This window comes from Phasianus colchicus, chromosome 27 (genome assembly GCF_987193195.1).
Source record: "Phasianus colchicus chromosome 27, bPhaCol1.hap1.1, whole genome shotgun sequence".
Taxonomy (NCBI): Eukaryota; Metazoa; Chordata; class Aves; order Galliformes; family Phasianidae; genus Phasianus; species Phasianus colchicus.
The window spans coordinates 2,351,759-2,366,832 of NC_143462.1; the positions used below are offsets into that span (position 1 = coordinate 2,351,759).

The 15,074-nt window shown below is 57.6% G+C and overlaps 3 protein-coding genes and 1 long non-coding RNA gene across 4 annotated transcripts; 2 read left to right on the forward strand and 2 right to left on the reverse strand.

The window, feature by feature from the left end:
* Positions 1-380: 380 nt before the first annotated feature.
* Positions 381-2,541, forward strand: LOC149914796 (uncharacterized). Its single transcript, XR_016460165.1, has 3 exons — positions 381-867; positions 1,298-1,423; positions 2,341-2,541. It is a non-coding gene; the product is annotated as an uncharacterized LOC149914796 (long non-coding RNA).
* Positions 2,542-2,630: 89 nt separating this feature from the next.
* Positions 2,631-6,495, reverse strand: ARID5A (AT-rich interaction domain 5A). The gene is made up of 6 exons (XM_031610442.2): positions 6,049-6,495; positions 5,197-5,341; positions 5,045-5,097; positions 4,858-4,955; positions 4,626-4,773; positions 2,631-4,419 (listed from the first exon to the last, which is right to left on the reverse strand). The coding sequence occupies exons 1-6, from the start codon at positions 6,109-6,111 to the stop codon at positions 3,145-3,147; spliced, it is 1,782 nt and encodes a 593-aa protein (XP_031466302.1). The 5' UTR covers positions 6,112-6,495; the 3' UTR covers positions 2,631-3,144.
* A 2,856-nt stretch (positions 6,496-9,351) lies between these two features.
* LOC149914797 (uncharacterized) lies at positions 9,352-12,164 on the reverse strand. The gene is made up of 5 exons (XM_090125671.1): positions 10,920-12,164; positions 10,751-10,822; positions 10,567-10,650; positions 10,399-10,470; positions 9,352-10,300 (listed from the first exon to the last, which is right to left on the reverse strand). Exons 1-5 carry the CDS (start codon positions 12,094-12,096, stop codon positions 9,627-9,629), a joined length of 2,079 nt encoding a protein of 692 aa, XP_089981797.1. The 5' UTR covers positions 12,097-12,164; the 3' UTR covers positions 9,352-9,626.
* On the forward strand, positions 12,108-14,561 carry LOC149914798 (uncharacterized; the record flags this gene model as incomplete). Its single annotated transcript, XM_090125395.1, has 8 exons — positions 12,108-12,258; positions 12,593-12,664; positions 12,917-12,988; positions 13,199-13,270; positions 13,362-13,457; positions 13,622-13,729; positions 13,876-14,020; positions 14,140-14,561. Coding segments are annotated over 8 exons (978 nt in total), but the record flags the coding sequence as incomplete, so codon positions are not given.
* Positions 14,562-15,074: the final 513 nt, after the last annotated feature.

A 15,074-nucleotide genomic window follows, 5' to 3' on the forward strand; every position in this document is an offset into this window, starting at 1 on the left:
TCCTCCTGCTAGTGTTGTTCCACTGGAATGTCCCTCTGGTTTTCTGCTTCTGAGAATATTTGAACTTGTTGAAAAAAAATCTGAGGGTGCAGAGCAGATATAACCTTTACAGTCATGTATGATGGAGCATGAAGCATCATCAACAAGCATGGGGTAGCACTAGCCTGAAACAGGGGAAGCAGTTAGCTTCCACAGAGCCTCAAAATGGAGTCCCAGGGTGATGAGATGAAGCTGATTTTGGCAGTATTGAGTGGTTTCCTAGGATCTGCATCTTACAGGGCTTCAGGACCAGGACTGTCACTGGGGTTGCTTTCACAGGACAGAGCTGAGAGTTGTGATTTGCTGCTTTTATTTCTGTGATTGCTGGGGTTAATCTCAATGCCCTGCGTGTTGCTGTCCCATGTTGTGGCTCTGCTGTACCCTGAACCCTCAACACCCTCTTCCCTGGAGGGATGAGGGGCACGAAGTTGTGTTTGTTGTCCAAGACTCATTCAGGGAGTGTGGATCTCTGTGGATGGAGATCTGTGGTGCCAGGGGAGGCTCACACTCCCCACTCTGACAGCAGGCACATTTCTAATATCTCTGCTCACTTCCTCATCCTGCTGGCTCGTGAGAAGATCCTATTGTCAGCTCTTCCAACCACCACAGCAGAGGAAATGTGATTGTTATGGAGAGCCTGGAAAACAGAGCAGGGGAATAACCATTTCCCCCTTTGGCTGTTTGTTCATCGAGAGATGCCATCCATCCCTTCCCACCCTTCCTGGATTGTACACCTGCCAGCTCCAGATGCTGCCCAGCTTTTGGGGGACTCGCTGTGACCTCACACTCACCACTGCCTCCTGCATTGGGCTTCATACCATCCTGATGGTGAGTAGTGGACTTTTGAGGGTGCTGAGCAATGCTCTTGAGCTCTGCCCTTTCCCTGGAGCAGTATCCCAAGCCCTGCTGAGCCCAGATACTCTCTCTCTTTTTTTTCCTGGGGTTCTGTGGGAAAGTTAGCAAAGATTTGACTTTGCCAGCCACCCAGTTTCAGCTTCATGACCCCAATGACAGCAGGGCAGTCCAGCAGCTCAGGGCAGCCCTGCGGCTCTGCTCCTTTGCCAGGATGCAGAACTGAACCAGGTCGGAGGTGTGAGACCAGCTGTCCTCCTGCCAATATATACTGCAGAATTGATATTTCTGCATCTGGGCTACGTTCAGACTAAAAAGAGGTACAGATAACAGACTGAAGGATCTGGCCTTTTGCTGGGTGACAACCACCTGCATGACCTGTTCCTACTTTCTTTGTTTTCCCCAGGTGGCATTGTGCTTCCCAAGGAGGGTGTGGACCTTTCTGATGGGATTGAGCAGCAAGGAATTGACCAGGTCTCAGCTTCCTTCCTGCCCTGCACCTGAGTGAAGTACACTGCAACCTGCTCAGGAGGTAAGAGGTGGCTGTGTGTCCAGCTTTGCCAGCTTGCACTGTGGAAGGGAGCAGATCAGGGAAAGACACAGCCTGGGTGAGCTTAAGCTTTACTCTAGCATCTGAGGGAGCTATGGACATCAGTGTGTGCCTGGCTCATAAGGGTGAGGGTCAACTGTTGATGTTCAGTGTTCTTAAGCAGCCCAGTTTTATCTCCTAGGTGTGTAGTTAGAATTTCTCTGTAAGGCTGAGATACCTTAGATTGTGGCATCTCCCATTTTGCTCTCACACCCTTACTCACAGTCTCTGAGGGACAACTTGAGCCCTTTGACTGCATCCTCACTCACAAACTGGTGTCACTTGTATGCATTTTAGTGGCAGGGCTCTTGGGGCACAACGTGCCAGGACACTGCAGCACATTTAATCCCTTTCTGATGTCCACACTGGAAGGTGCAGAACTGGGTGGGTCTGTGATGCTTTATAAAGCTGGTCTGACCTATTTCAGCAGCAGTGAGAACTCTTCTCACCAAGTCTAACCCTTAAAGCACCTTAGAGTGCTAAGTGGGGATAATTCTCTTTTTCTTCTTTTTTTCCCAATTCCTTTCCTTTCCATGGAAACAGCAAAGTGGTCCTTCAAAGCTGATATATTGTTGCTGCTGTTTCTTCATGCTTTTTGGGGATGAGCATCTCTTTGCCCCTAACAGCTCATAGCAGGGTGCCCAGGACACCCACAGTTGTGGGGAGCAACTGGCACAAGAGAAATAAATCCTGAGGCTGCAGCAACGGCTTTGGGTCATTTGCAGTGGCTCAGTGGGAGTTTGCAGAGGCAAAAAGCAGCTGGAGATGTGTTCTACAGTTCTGTGATGGTTTGCAGATTCCTCAGGAGTTGTCCTGGGTCATCTGGCTGCCACCAAGAGCGCTGCTCTTCTCTCCACCAGATCACATCCCAGGTGCTGTCTGTCCATCCAGAGCCAGGAGGCTTCTCCATGCCATCTCTGCACTGTGCTCTCAGCCTGTGGCACCCACACTTGGACACGTGGATGCTCCAGGTAACAGCTGTGAACCCCTGAGGCTGGGAAAAAGGTGCCAGAAACAATGCAGAAGAAAAACAGAGGTAGGTCTCAGCTTGCTCCCTGGTCAGGAAGCATCCTGCTAGGGTGAGGCTGGCTTCCCCAACAACCTAGCCTTAATCCCAGGAATCAAGCACACCCCAAACACCACCAGCTGGGACCATCCAGTGAGGTTTATTTTGCATGCTGCCCTCCAGCACCCATTTTGGAAGAGCCAGCGTGCTGCCCTCCTGAGCCCCTTATAACCTTAGGAGCTCCTGCTATAAGGCAACATACTTCAGAACTAAAATGGCATTGTTTTGTAGGAGGAAGCAAGGGCTGTGTGCAGGGAGCTGCAGGGCAGCTTTGACACAGCATGGCAAGGTGGGAACATCCATTGTGTTGGCTACACAAAACTGCATGGGGACACAGCATCTCTAGCAAGAAAACCTCTGCAACTCATTTGCTCCCTTTTTTTTTTTTTTTTTTTATATATAATATATATATATAACCTTGTGATATTGGTAGTTAATCTCCCAGAGTATGATGTCAGATACAAACATCTCTAAGACCAAGAGTAAAAATGACACGGTCCAGCTCATCTCTGCCACGAGACACAGCAGCTCTGATGGCATCCAGGTGCTGCTTTGCCTCTCTGCGAGGCTGGAGCTGATCCAGAGCAGGACAGCAGCCCTACAGCTTGGTGTTACGGTGGAAAGCAGAGGTGTGTGGGGTGCTGTAGGTGTGCTGGCTGTGCCAAGTCGCTGTGGGGTAGAGCCGGTGCTGCAGTGAGCCCTCGTAGGACGTCGGGTAGTGCCTGGGGTCAGAGGGCTGCACAGAGGTGGCTATCACAGGGCTGGGGAAAGCAGGGATGATGAAGGGGTTGATGGAGAGAGATGGCACTGGTGGGGCTGCCTGGTTTTTCAGGTGCTCCAGAGGGTTGCTGAAGTTCACCGGGAAGCGCAGCATCGCTCCCTTGTAAACATCCGGGGCTTGAGGCACTGAGGTGAGTGGAGCGGTGTAGCCGGGTCCGGGAATGATGGCTTTGGGTTTGGCCAAGCCTTGGTGGCTCCTGGGCGAGCCAGCGCCCTTGTCCCTGCCTTCAGTTTCATGGAGAAAGGGGGAAACAACCTGCAGCTTCCTGCTGGGGCCCAAAGCCTCCTCGTCCCGGCTCCGTTTGGCTGTGGGTGGTGTGGGGCTCTGTGTCAGTGGGGCAAAGCCGGCCCCAGGGGGCACCCAGCAGGCTTTGACAAAGGCGGCCGGCTGCGGGCTCTCCCTGCTCCATGCTTTGCTCCGCAGGTCTTGGGGCTGCTCCCGGCCAGCCTCCGTGTCCTCAGGTTGTGGTTCCAAGAAATCCTTCAAGTTGGAGAAATATCCCCCAAAGGGGTGGCAGCTGATGGGTTTCAGCACCTCGTTGCGATACGCGTGGAAGAAGCCGGTGAAGACAGCGGGCGCAGGGCCGCCGTCCTCAGCTCTTGGGTAAGGCTGTCTGTCTGTCCTCCCAGGGGATGCACTGGGGATGGGTCCTGCCTCGCTCTGGCCTCCCCGGGGTGTGTCCTTCAATCCTTTTGTCTCCGGGCTCCTCTGCTCCTTGAGGTGGGGGCTGACAGCTGGCTGGCTGGGCTCTGGGTTGGGGTGAGCATTGCTCGCCACCTCCCTGCCCTCCAGGCAGTGGCGTTTGAGGCAGTGCAAGGACTCTGCCTTGCTCACCTGGGCCAGCAGCTTCTTTTTGGCTAGCGGAGACATGATGGGGTGGTTGCCTTTGGAGTAAAAGCTGGAGAAGAGGCGTTTGTAGGCTTCAGCGTGGGCTCGGCAGGTGCTGGGACACCCTGCAGAAGGGCTCGGGGCCGTGGCCGTGGGGCTGGTGCGTCCCTCTGCTGGCTTGCCTTGCTCCTGGGCCTCTGTTGGGTCCTCCTTGCTGGCTCTAGGAGTGGCTGCCACTTCAGGCTTTGCCTTCTCTGGTGCCACCTGCAACCAAAAGCCAATTTGGAGTGTGGGTGCTAGGCTGAGCTATGCACCCATCCCGTCCCCCTTCCTCCCCCTCCAGAGGCTCAGTTCTCCGCTCTTGCCCTCACCCTCCCCAGAACTTCACAGCCACGTGCCCAGGATGGGGATGGATGGAGGAAGGCACAGGAACTGGGGTCATTCCCAAGCTTCACCCCATGGCCACTCACCTGCTCCCGACCCTTCTCCTTCTTGCTCCTCCTGCTCTTCTCACCCATCTCAGTGCCCTTGGAGACCTTGTACTGCTTGCGGGGTTTGCTGGGAGGCAGCGGCTTGTCGTCCTCACCCTTCAGGTGCCGCACATACGGGAGGACCAGCCTGCAGGGTCGGAGTCACAGCACTGAGCCCCAACCCCACTGAACCCCCTGGAAGGGGGAAACAGGCACACAATACCCCCCCTACCTCTCATAGTGCCGCCGGGTGCACGTGGCTGCGCTGGTGCTGCCAGGGCTGCCACCCAACTCATCATACACATTCTTCCACAGCCGTCTCCCTGTTACCTGGGATGGGGCAAAGATGGGTTAACCCTCCCCCAAATCCCAAATCAGGAGCACAGAGCTGTACAGGATGGGGCACGCTGCTTGCTTACCAGCTCGTAAGCTCCCAGCTTCTCCACTGCTTTGTAAATCTTCCACAGGTTAACTGGAAAGAAGGGGAGAGAAGGAGTCAGCGAGACGTGATGCGCACCAGCACTGCATCCCAAAAGCTCCTCCATCCCAAAAGCCACTCCCAGGTACGTACTCTGTTTGAAGCCAAGGTGTGGGATCCTCTCGATGGGTGTGTGCCTCTCCTTCATGAACTTGTAGAGGCTGACGAGGAAGGCCTCCTCCTCCTCTTTCTCACCACTGGCATCTGCTGGCTTTGCCTGCTCAGGGCTTGGTGACTCCTGGGGGAGAGGGGGATGCAGCCATCAGGAGGGACCCAGAGAGGCAGAAAGAGCCCAGAAGGGAAACTGAGGCAGATTGGGAGCTTCTCCCCTCCCCCCCCATCCACCCTGGAAGCATTTGTGCAGCTCTCCCTTCATTATTCAGCAGCCTGGGCAGGCGGCCAAGTTGGTCAAAGCTCCGGAGCCGTGCGAGAACACGAGGAACGGCTTCCAGGAAAACAGAAGGGCAGAAATTCTTGCTCTAACCCCCGCCCTCCCTCCCCTCCGCCTCCTTTCTCAGCTAAAAATGTTTCTCGTTTGTTTGTTCTACATTTTCCGGAGTTATAAAACTTGTTGCTATTTTTGGGCAAAGCAGCTGCTCCCCTCCCCACTCCTTTTTCTTCTTCTTTCTATTCTTTTGAACCGCTTTCTGACCGACGCCGCGCTTTAACGGCTCGACTATTTCCAGCCTCTTTTAAATAAACCCCGGGGGGGTGGGGGGAAGCAGTGTGAGAAACCCAAAAATGCTATTGGCAGCCACGTGGGCACCCAAAATTGGCTCTTTTTTCCCCAAAGATGGGAAGTACTCCTCCCTACCCCCCCAGTCCCCCCTTCTTCAAAGGATGGAAGCCATCAGCACACCCCCAAATTGGGGATGCTCCCCCCCCAAATTGAGGGGACGCCTCCCCCAAATGGGGTCGTTCCCCCCTCCTCCCCCAAGCACTCACGGTGGGCTCGGTGCTGGCGGGGGGCTCCTCGCCCCCCCCGTGCTGCTCCTGGCTGTCCTCCATGCGTGTCCCCCCCCCTCCACGCCTTTAGGACGGGCCCTGCGGATGGAAAATAAGGGGCAGATTGCCCCCAAATCGTCTCTCCTCTTCCAAATAAGGAGAAATCGGCATCGTTCAAGCCCTGCTGTCACCTATGCTGCAAGCCCACCCTCAAAATACTGTAGGACCCCTCTCTCAAAATAACAAATTTTAGGATTCCCCCCCCCCCCTTCCTCTTTGCCCCTCCCTGCCCATTCCAACTTTGGGGGAAAAAGCCGCTCAAAAGGCTTTAAAAAAATAAAAACAAGAGCCGTCTCTCCCTCAAAAGCTGAGAAAGAAGGGGGCAACGCTGGGGGTCCCGTTTCCCTTTTCCCCTCCCCCCCCTTATTTTTTCCCCCCGTGCCCGGTGCCGCTCACCCGCTGCCGCGCCATGTGACTGTCCCTCTGCACCCGCCGCCACGCCCCCCGCCACCTATTGGCCGCCGCCGCCACGCCCCCTTCTCCTATTGGGCAGCGCGCCGTTCGCCCCACCTCCTAGCGAAAGGCATGCTGGGTGCTGTAGTGCCGCCGCCCACGTGCGTGCGATTGATCGGCGCTGTGTGTGAACGCAGGCGTGTGCAAGGGTGTGTGTGGGGTGGTATGGGGGGGATTGGGGGTGTGTGGGACACGTGCGTGTATGGCAACGACTGTGCATTCGTGGCTTGTGTGCGCAACCACGTGCACGCGTGTTTGTGTGCGTGCCCCGGGTGCGTTGCACACCGTGGGGATGTTTGTGTTGTGCCACGCTGGGCACACGTGTGCGAGCGTGTCCGTGGGCTGTGCGCCTACGTGGGTACGAGCACAGGTATGTGCTGCAGGTAGATGGAGGCACACGCATGGTGTGAAGCCCGGCTGTGGTTCCCCGGCTCGCGCTCGGTTCCCGGCACTGCAATCCGCCGGGCTGACGCGATTTCCTCCCCTTCTCCGAAAAAAGCAGGAAACCAGCACGCAGTCCGGGGCTTTTTGGGGGCAAAAAGCGCTCACTTTGAGGCCAAATAATAGAAAGTAGCGGTGCACTGAAGCGGGCAGCAGCGGGACTGCATGGTGCCGAGTAAACTCCTGTCCTGTAGGATACGCAGGCAACAGCCGCGTCTCCGCCGCTCAGCCCTCAATGCCTCAATTTGCAAATTCCCCAATTCTCACCCGGTCTCGTCCCGGCACGGCGCAGCGCTGCGCGTCACGGCCGGGAATAGCACGGGAACTGTGCCAGCCCGGCGCTGAGTAAGGCGTGAAGTCATCCGAACCGCGCTCCGAACGCCTGACATCACCTCAACCCCCCTCCTTCCCCCCCCCAAAAAAAACCAAAACCCCAAAAGAGGCGCATGAAGCTGCTCCCCGCTCTGCCCACCCCAATAACAGCGCGGTGTTGGTTCGGTCCGGACTGCTGGTAGCATTGCTGGAACCCCCCTGAGCTCACCGTGCCCATCCCATCCCCATGGGACCGAGATGCCACCGGGATGAAGGGACAATTGTGCCCTGTGACCCCACCGACCCCAAACTCACCGCTTCAGGAGGTGCTGGGAGGAACAGCGCCGTGCTGTGCGGTGTTACAGGGCTGGGGATGAAGGCTGAGGATGACTCATCCCCACTCAGGGAAGTGGCGTGTGTGGCTGCTCTCGTGCGTGTGCCATTGACTCTTTCCTTACCGGAACCTAAGGGAGTTTTGGGGCACAGCACTGAATGACTGTGCTGGGTTTTCCGGACCCCCCAGGGCTTTGGGGACATCACTGCTGTCGTGTCCCTATGTTCTGATGCTGGTGGGTCTCTGTTCCTTTCCACCCCCCACACCATCCTTAAGATTTATCCCCAGCTTGGTTCCTTGTCCCTGGTGTCCTGTCCCATTCCTGGGACAAACAGAGCCACTGGTGTCCCCCTCCCCCCTCATAGAGCTTGAGATCATCCTGAGTGCCCAGCATCACTCTGCTCATGAGGACCACTTTTTAGGGTCCATCCCTGTCCCCATCCATCCCCACCTGTAAGTAGGGGACAGTAGGGACAGCAGCGTGGCTGGGTGCTGCTGTGGCACCCATGGGTGCCCAACCCCTCAACATCCCATCGGAGAACCCCCAATCTGTTCAGCAGAGAGAGAGCCTCGAAAAAAAAATTCCCCTGGTGACTCATTTGGGGCCAAAAAGGCAAAAAAGCAGAAGCTTGGAAGGAGGGGGGGATGGAGGGGGCATGGGGACCCTTTGCTCCTCTCCCCATTTGGGGCAAGAAAAGGAAGGGGCAAAGGTGGGAGGAAGTAGGGGGGGTTGAGACTTCCCAAAAGCTGGAGGGGGAAGAGGAGAGGGAGAAGTGAGGGGTTGGGGGGTGGGGGGGGGTGGATGAGGACACTTTGAGGGTGACATTAACCCTTTCGTTCCAGGAAGGGAACGCTCAGCTTTGACTCAGCAGCACTCAGAGCGAAAGCCATCCCCGTCCCTCCTGCTGTGTTGTTCTACCAAAACTTCTGCCCTGCAGCTCTTGGCCCACCCCGTGCCTCAGTTTCTCCTCGTGTGATGCCCAGTAATGCCACCACACAGCCCCTGCCCCCCCTCAGGACCCACGGTGAGTCTGTGGGTGACAAATATGTCACTGAGTGATGGCATCAGGGTGGAGACGCATCAAATGTAGCGCACAGGGAAGAGCTCAGCAGCACTGAGGGATGTCAGCCCCAAAGGGAAAGTCTCCCACTATGGAAAAAAATGGATTGTTCAATGCCTCGGGTGAGATGGGAAGTTAATGAGGTTAAAATGTGCCGCCTGGTAATGCCTGAACCTCCCCAAACCCACAAGTGCTGTCCAAAGCTCTCCAGTGCCCCCTGGAGCTCTTTGCAGTTCCACAATAAGCTCCTATTCCCTCCCACTATTGTCTGGAATCCCAAAATTAGTGCCTCCCAGTGCAGCCTGGAGTCACACCAGGGCTTCCTGCAGCCCTCAAATAGCCTCCCAGTGCCCCCCGATCAACACACCCGACGGTCATTACGTGACCATTTCCTTCCCCTGGCACAAAACAAGGCACTGGGGCACTGGCAGCACGGTGGTGATGGAGAACATGAGTGAGGAGGTGCGGGAGGAGCTGCAGCTCTGGGCTCGCTGCAACCACGCCAACATGCCTGGAGGTGGGCGTTGGGTCTGGGGCGGCTTTGGGGCTGCAGGAACGACTGCAGGCAGAGATGTAGCAGAGTGAATACGAAACATTTTGTAATTTGATGTAATTTAATGTAATTTAATATAATTGAAGTTAACATGAAATACCATAACACAATGAAATCTACTAGAGTCCCCCACTGTCCCAGTCCAAGGTGGTGTTGGTGGACAGCCCAGGTTTGGAGGGGTTGGGCTGAGGCCGGTGCTGGTGCCCCTGGAGCACTGCTGCTGCTCTGTGTGTGCCGCGGGGGCCGGCGAGGAGCCCAGGGCTACGGGGAGCCTCGTTTGTTGGCCATGGCTGTGTCTCCTGCTGCAGCACGTGGGCCGGTTTCTGCAGAGGCTCCCGTTTGTGCTGAGCTCACCCAGCTTTGCCTAGCGCCGGCGTTTTGGTTCTGGAGCATCCTGGCCATGTGGCAGCTTCCTCTTTGTGGCTTGGATGCTGCCAGTGCACTGCTGGTGCCCGCTGGTGGTGCCGGCGGGCGCTGGGCACTCGGCCGGCTGGGTGCCGTCCCCGCTGTGATTGTCCGGCACGTGGCAGGAGATGCAGCCGGGTGGCAGTGCCAGGCGGGTGAGAACCACCCGGGGCTGCTTCTGCTGCGCCTCCTGCACCAGATGTGCTGTGCAGGGCGAAGGAGGTGCTGGGACGTCCAGGGGGCTCAGCACGGGCAGCTCTGGTGGCGTGCCGGGGGACGGCAGGAAAGGCCTGCAGGGCAGCGGCCTGGGGAGCTGCCTAGAGCATGATGGATGCGTGCAGAACAGGTCACTGCTGATCCAGGCCTCTCCGTTCTGCCCCGTGCTGGCCCAAGGAAAGTCAGGGAGAGCTGCGATGAATGGAAGAGTTTTGTTGCTGCTGGGGACGGCTGGGCTCGGTGGCCGTGTGGCATCGATCCACCGCAGCAGCTCTGCCCTTTCCTGGCTGTCCAGCTCAGGCAGCAGCTCATCGTGAAGACTTTCCTCCACTGCGCTGTTGAGACGTTCGGTCCCCTCTGTTTCGGTATCAGCAGGGTCCTGGTTCTGCTGGGGGACCTCCTGAGGACTCGCCACTTCTGAAAAAGCAAGAACATCCCCAGAACGATGAGGACAGCCTTCCCACAGGCACTCAATGCAGATCCCCCCCTGCCAGCTCTGCAGCCCCCAAACTCACCGGTGTTTAGCCATGTGAGCAGATCATCCATGCCCGGGATGTTGTCCGGGATCTCTGTGTCGGATGCCGCTTCTGGAAAAGGAAGAAAATCCCCACAGGGGTAATGCCAGCTTTCCTCACCCACGCAGTGCAGACAACCCCCGCCAGCTCTGCTGCCCCCAGACTCACCGTTGTTCATCCAAGTCAGGAGCTCATCCATGTCCGGCATGTCATCCGGGACGTCATCTGGGACCTCTGTTTTGGGTGCCGCTTCTGGAAGAGGAAGAAGATCCCCACGGGGAAATGCCAGCTTTCCCACACCTGCTCGGTGCAAACAGCCCTCCCCTGCCAGCTCTGCTGCCCCCAAACTCACCGCTGTTCATCCAAGTCAGGGGGTCACTGTAGTCAGTGATGTCCTCCTGGATGTCTGAGCTGGTTGTGGCTGCTGGCAAAGCAAGAACGTCCCCAGTAAGGCAATGCCATCTTTCCCACAGCCACCCGAGCGGACAGCCTGCCGCCCGCTCTGCAGCCCCCAAACTCACCACCTGATTCCAGCGCTGCGGTGCCGCAGGTGAGCGGAGCCGTGGTGGGACGGGGGCACACTGGAGCTCCTCGGAGGACTGTGGAGGGGCCGGGGCGGTCGGGGCCCTGCAGCGGGCAGCTGCCTGCGGGCTGCGGGGGCTCCCCATGCAACACAGCCCCAGGCCGCAGCCCCATCGGCTGCTGGGGCTGCTGCGTCCCTGGCACCAGGGGATGTTCCCAGCGGTGGGCAGGGGCGCTGGGGGCAGGCATACCTGGCTTCATGTCACCAGGTGGGAGCGTGACCAGGGGTAACTGCTGCCCCCCAGCTGGCAGCTGACCAACGTTTAGGGGCATCCCCCCAGCTGGCAGCTGACCAACGTTTAGGGGCATCCCCCCAGCTGGCAGTTGACCAAGGTTTAGGGGCATCCCCCCAGCTGGCAGCTGACCAACGTTTAGGGGCATCCCCCCACCTGGGAGCTGACCAACATTTAGGGGCATCCCCCCAGCTGGCAGCTGACCGATGACTGTGGGCATCCCCCAAGATGGCAGCTGAACCACATTTGGGGGCATCCCCCCAGGTGCCAGTTGAACCAGATTTGGGGGCATCCCCCCAGGTGCCAGCTGAACCACATTTGGGGGCATCCCCCCAGGTGCCAGCTGTACCACATTTGGGGGCATCCCCTCAAGTGGCAGCTGAAGCACAACTTGAGGCATCCCCCCATTTGGCAGCTGACCCACCGTTAGAGGCAGCCCCCCAGGTGGGTGCTGCGCTCCCTGTCCCTGGACGCCTGGTACCCCAGGCCACACAGAGGCCTGAGGCACCATGTAGGTGACATTGGGGACAGGGAAGGGTTGGAAGGACACCGGCACTGCTCCTCCAATGGTGGGCTGCATTGCAGCAGTGGTTGGTGGTGGCACAAAGGATCCGGAAAAATTGGCGTCGGGTGTCGGAAGCACCGTCAGCGTGCGTGGAGGAATTCTCTCTGTGGGGAAATGCCCAAATGGGCGCTGGGGTGAGATCTGGGGCACTGGGATCCCCTGGAGGGCCACAGTGCCAGGAGCAGGAGGAGCCTGCTGCCTTACCTGCCATGGTAGCTCGAGAGTGGCAGTGCGGGGTTCCGTGACCACATGGGTCAGCCCCTCTCCCCTGAGCTCACAGTGCCCTTCTGTGACACGGTCCCGTGGTGTCACAGGCATTGCTCTGAGCCTGCCCTGTCCCCATCACTTGCTGTGGCCGCACTCATGGTGGTGACAGCATGGGACGAGTGTGGGGAGCTATGGCGCGTCTCATACTCCTCCTGCTGATGGCTGCATCTTTCTGTAAGGACAGTGCTGCTCTGCGGCGAGCACCAGGAGCAGGTGGGTGAGCAAAAGTGAGCGGCACGGGAGGCAAGAAGTCAGGCTGTGTCCCCACGGCCAGATGGCAGGCTGCCCTGGGGCTGTCCTTGCATGGGGGATGTGTTGGGCAGGGGAAGGTAGCCAGCACCCAGTTCCCAACACAGGGTCCCACTCATCCCCCAGCCCAAGGGAAGAGCCAGGCACGTTTTCCTCCCATGCTGTAGTTTCACCTTCCTTTGTGCCCACCAGAGATCTGCAGGAAGAAAGGCCCGAGTGGCCAAATGTTTCCCCATGTCGACCATGGTGCTGTTGCACACGTTTAATGGAAACTTCTCCCATCTCTTTGTGATTCTAGATGACTACACTGGTTCTTTTCCTGAGGTTGCCTGGTCGGACTCGGCTTTTGTTCCTGAGCTGGAACCCGGAGGTAAATCACTGCCAGAACAGAGCCTTTGGGGCTCCCCCTCCCATTCTCTTCCCCTCCCCTCCTCCAGACAGTTCCACGCATGGATTGCTGTGTATCAGCACGGTGCCACTGCAGGCACCCAGCACCTATGGTTGAGATGCTGCTGCGTGGAAGGGCGAGAGGGGTGCTGTGGAGTGATCCCCCGTTGTTCCCATCTAGAGATGGATGTGTGGACATGTTTGACACAACCTGCTCTGTCCTGTTTGTTTACAGATGTGAGTGGAAGTGAATGGGGTGCAGAATCCCAGCTGGCTCCTGGATCCAATGCTCTAGCAGATGGCATGGGTATGTCATGGCTTTTTACTTCCTTTGCGAGCTGCCAGCTCACAGCCCCAGTGTCAGCCAGGCACGCCTGCAGGAGTGAGAGCACAGAGCTGCACGTGGGTGCGCTGTCCCTGCACCATCCCCGGGTACCACCTGCTCCTCAGCTGTGCCGTTACGCAGTGACACAGACTGTGGTGTATGATGGAAAGCTCTCGTGGTTCTTTATTGCAGAAATGCCTCCAGAGAGGGCTGTGCCAAACCCGCAGCTGCTTCCCTCGATGGAGCCCCGCTGGCCTCCCAGAGGTGGGTACTCTGTCTGGATGGACTTCACCAAACAGAGCGCTCAGTTCAGCCGTGGGTTTGTCTGAAATGGGTCCTGCTACGTTCTGTTCAGGTCCTGCGAGACAGAGAGGGAAACCGGGACAAGGAAGATATTCTCCGCGGTTTGCTCATGCTCTAAAGGCTGTGACGGGGCAGAATGAAGTGCCTGGTGGGTATATTTCTGTCTGCTCAGCAGAAAGCTTGGGAAACTGGCGTTCTACAAAGACATGGAGAAAATAGTGCTGTCTTTGGTGAAGTAACGCTTCCTGAGGATGTCATCCTCCTGACAAGAGCAGACATTTACAGTCCCACTTTGCTGCCTTCTTTCTCAAGAGGTCGATGGAGAGCCTGTGGACGAGGCTGTGTTTCAGGAGGGCAGCAGCCACACGCTGCCCATCTCCCGTGAAGGCACAGAGGACGTGCAAGCAGCTGGCGCTCCAGGTAAAGGCCGAGCACAGAGCTCTGTGGCTGACGGTTGCAGGTTCTGTGATTTGTCTTCGTGGCCTCCTGGAACATTTCATGGCAAAGCTCTGATGAGGTTGCCAGTTAGGCACGAGGCGCGGCAGTGACCACAGTTGTTCCTTCAGGTGCAGGTGAAGAACACACTAAGGGCATCTACATTAAGGACGCCCCCATGTTCTGCCTGAAAGGTGCTATTGGTGTGTTTGTCCCTGTTCTGCTGATAATAATTGTGTGCTGCGTTTGCATCCGGCGGCGGAGGCAGAAACACCAGTGAGTTGCTCCCCCATCCCCACCCCAGCACGCTCTTTATTCCAGCGCTGCTCTGCGCGGTGCCGGGAGGAAGGAGAGCGGGGGGCTCTGCGGGCCCTCAGCAGTTCCTGTCTCTGCAGGCGCCTCATGGAATCTGCCAAAGCCCGGGCTGCTGCCCACGGACGCTCAGCACATGAGGACAGACGGTCTCGGCACCACCGGGCTCCACATGTGCCAGGACGTCCTGCCCGGGTGCTGAGGAGCCCCAGCAGGGCCCCCAGGCCCAAACGTCCCCCGATGCGGCCCCCCAGCCCGGCCTTTTACACCCAGAAGGCCCGAAGCCCCCAGCCCCGCCGGGCACCGCCACCGCCACCGCCACCCACATCCTTCAGGGGATGGTAGGAGGCTCCCTGGGGCCGAACACTGCGTCCCACTGCTGGACAGCCGCTGCTTCCATCAGCTGTGGCTGTCCAGGTTTCTATTACACATAACATCAATAAATAATAACATCATTTCCTAACTGTGTGAGACCTTGCTTGATCTGTGCGGGACACAGGGTGGGAAATGCCCCCAGTCCTCACGCTGGCTTCTGTTCAGGGTAAGAACTTTCCACGCTACACCTGTCTAGTGTGTAAGTCACAGCGACCTCGTGTGTTTTTGGGGTGATGGAGCAGGTCTTCCTGGAGGAGATGTTGAGGCAGCTGAGGGATGGAGAAGTGATCCGGGACAATCAGGGCTGCGAGGCACCGAGGGCAGATCGTGCCTGAGCCACCTTCTTGTGATGCCGTGATGGCACTGATGGACAGCGGGAGGGCAACTGATGTCGTCTCCCTGACTCATGCAAGGCCTTCGCTGTGGTCCCGCACCGCTTCCTTCCCTCTGAGTCAGACAGAGATGGGTGCAAAGGACGGGCTGTGGGGTGGAGGTTCAACAAAGCCCAGGTTGTGCGTTCAGATGGGAATTTGCCTCTTGCGTGCCCTACATCGATCCCAAGTGAGAAAAGGAAACCTTTTTCTCCAGGTGGTTGGCTGCGGGGAGCCCTCATTGCAGCCTTCTGTTCTTTCAAGGGAGGTGA

Excerpts from the sequence above, each read along its gene's own strand:
- ARID5A (XM_031610442.2), bottom strand. The coding sequence starts at position 6,111 with ATGGAGGACAGCCAGGAGCAGCACGGGGGGGGCGAGGAGCCCCCCGCC. Across the intron at positions 5,342-6,048 it reads CCGCCAGCACCGAGCCCACC|GAGTCACCAAGCCCTGAGCA; the intron begins GTGAGTGCTTGG and ends CCTCTCCCCCAG. Across the intron at positions 4,774-4,857 it reads ACCCGGCGGCACTATGAGAG|GCTGGTCCTCCCGTATGTGC; the intron begins GTAGGGGGGGTA and ends CCGACCCTGCAG.
- LOC149914797 (XM_090125671.1), bottom strand. The coding sequence starts at position 12,096 with ATGCCTGTGACACCACGGGACCGTGTCACAGAAGGGCACTGTGAGCTC. Across the intron at positions 10,823-10,919 it reads CGCAGCGCTGGAATCAGGTG|CAGCCACAACCAGCTCAGAC; the intron begins GTGAGTTTGGGG and ends TTGCTTTGCCAG. Across the intron at positions 10,471-10,566 it reads CCTGACTTGGATGAACAACG|AAGCGGCATCCGACACAGAG; the intron begins GTGAGTCTGGGG and ends TTCCTTTTCCAG.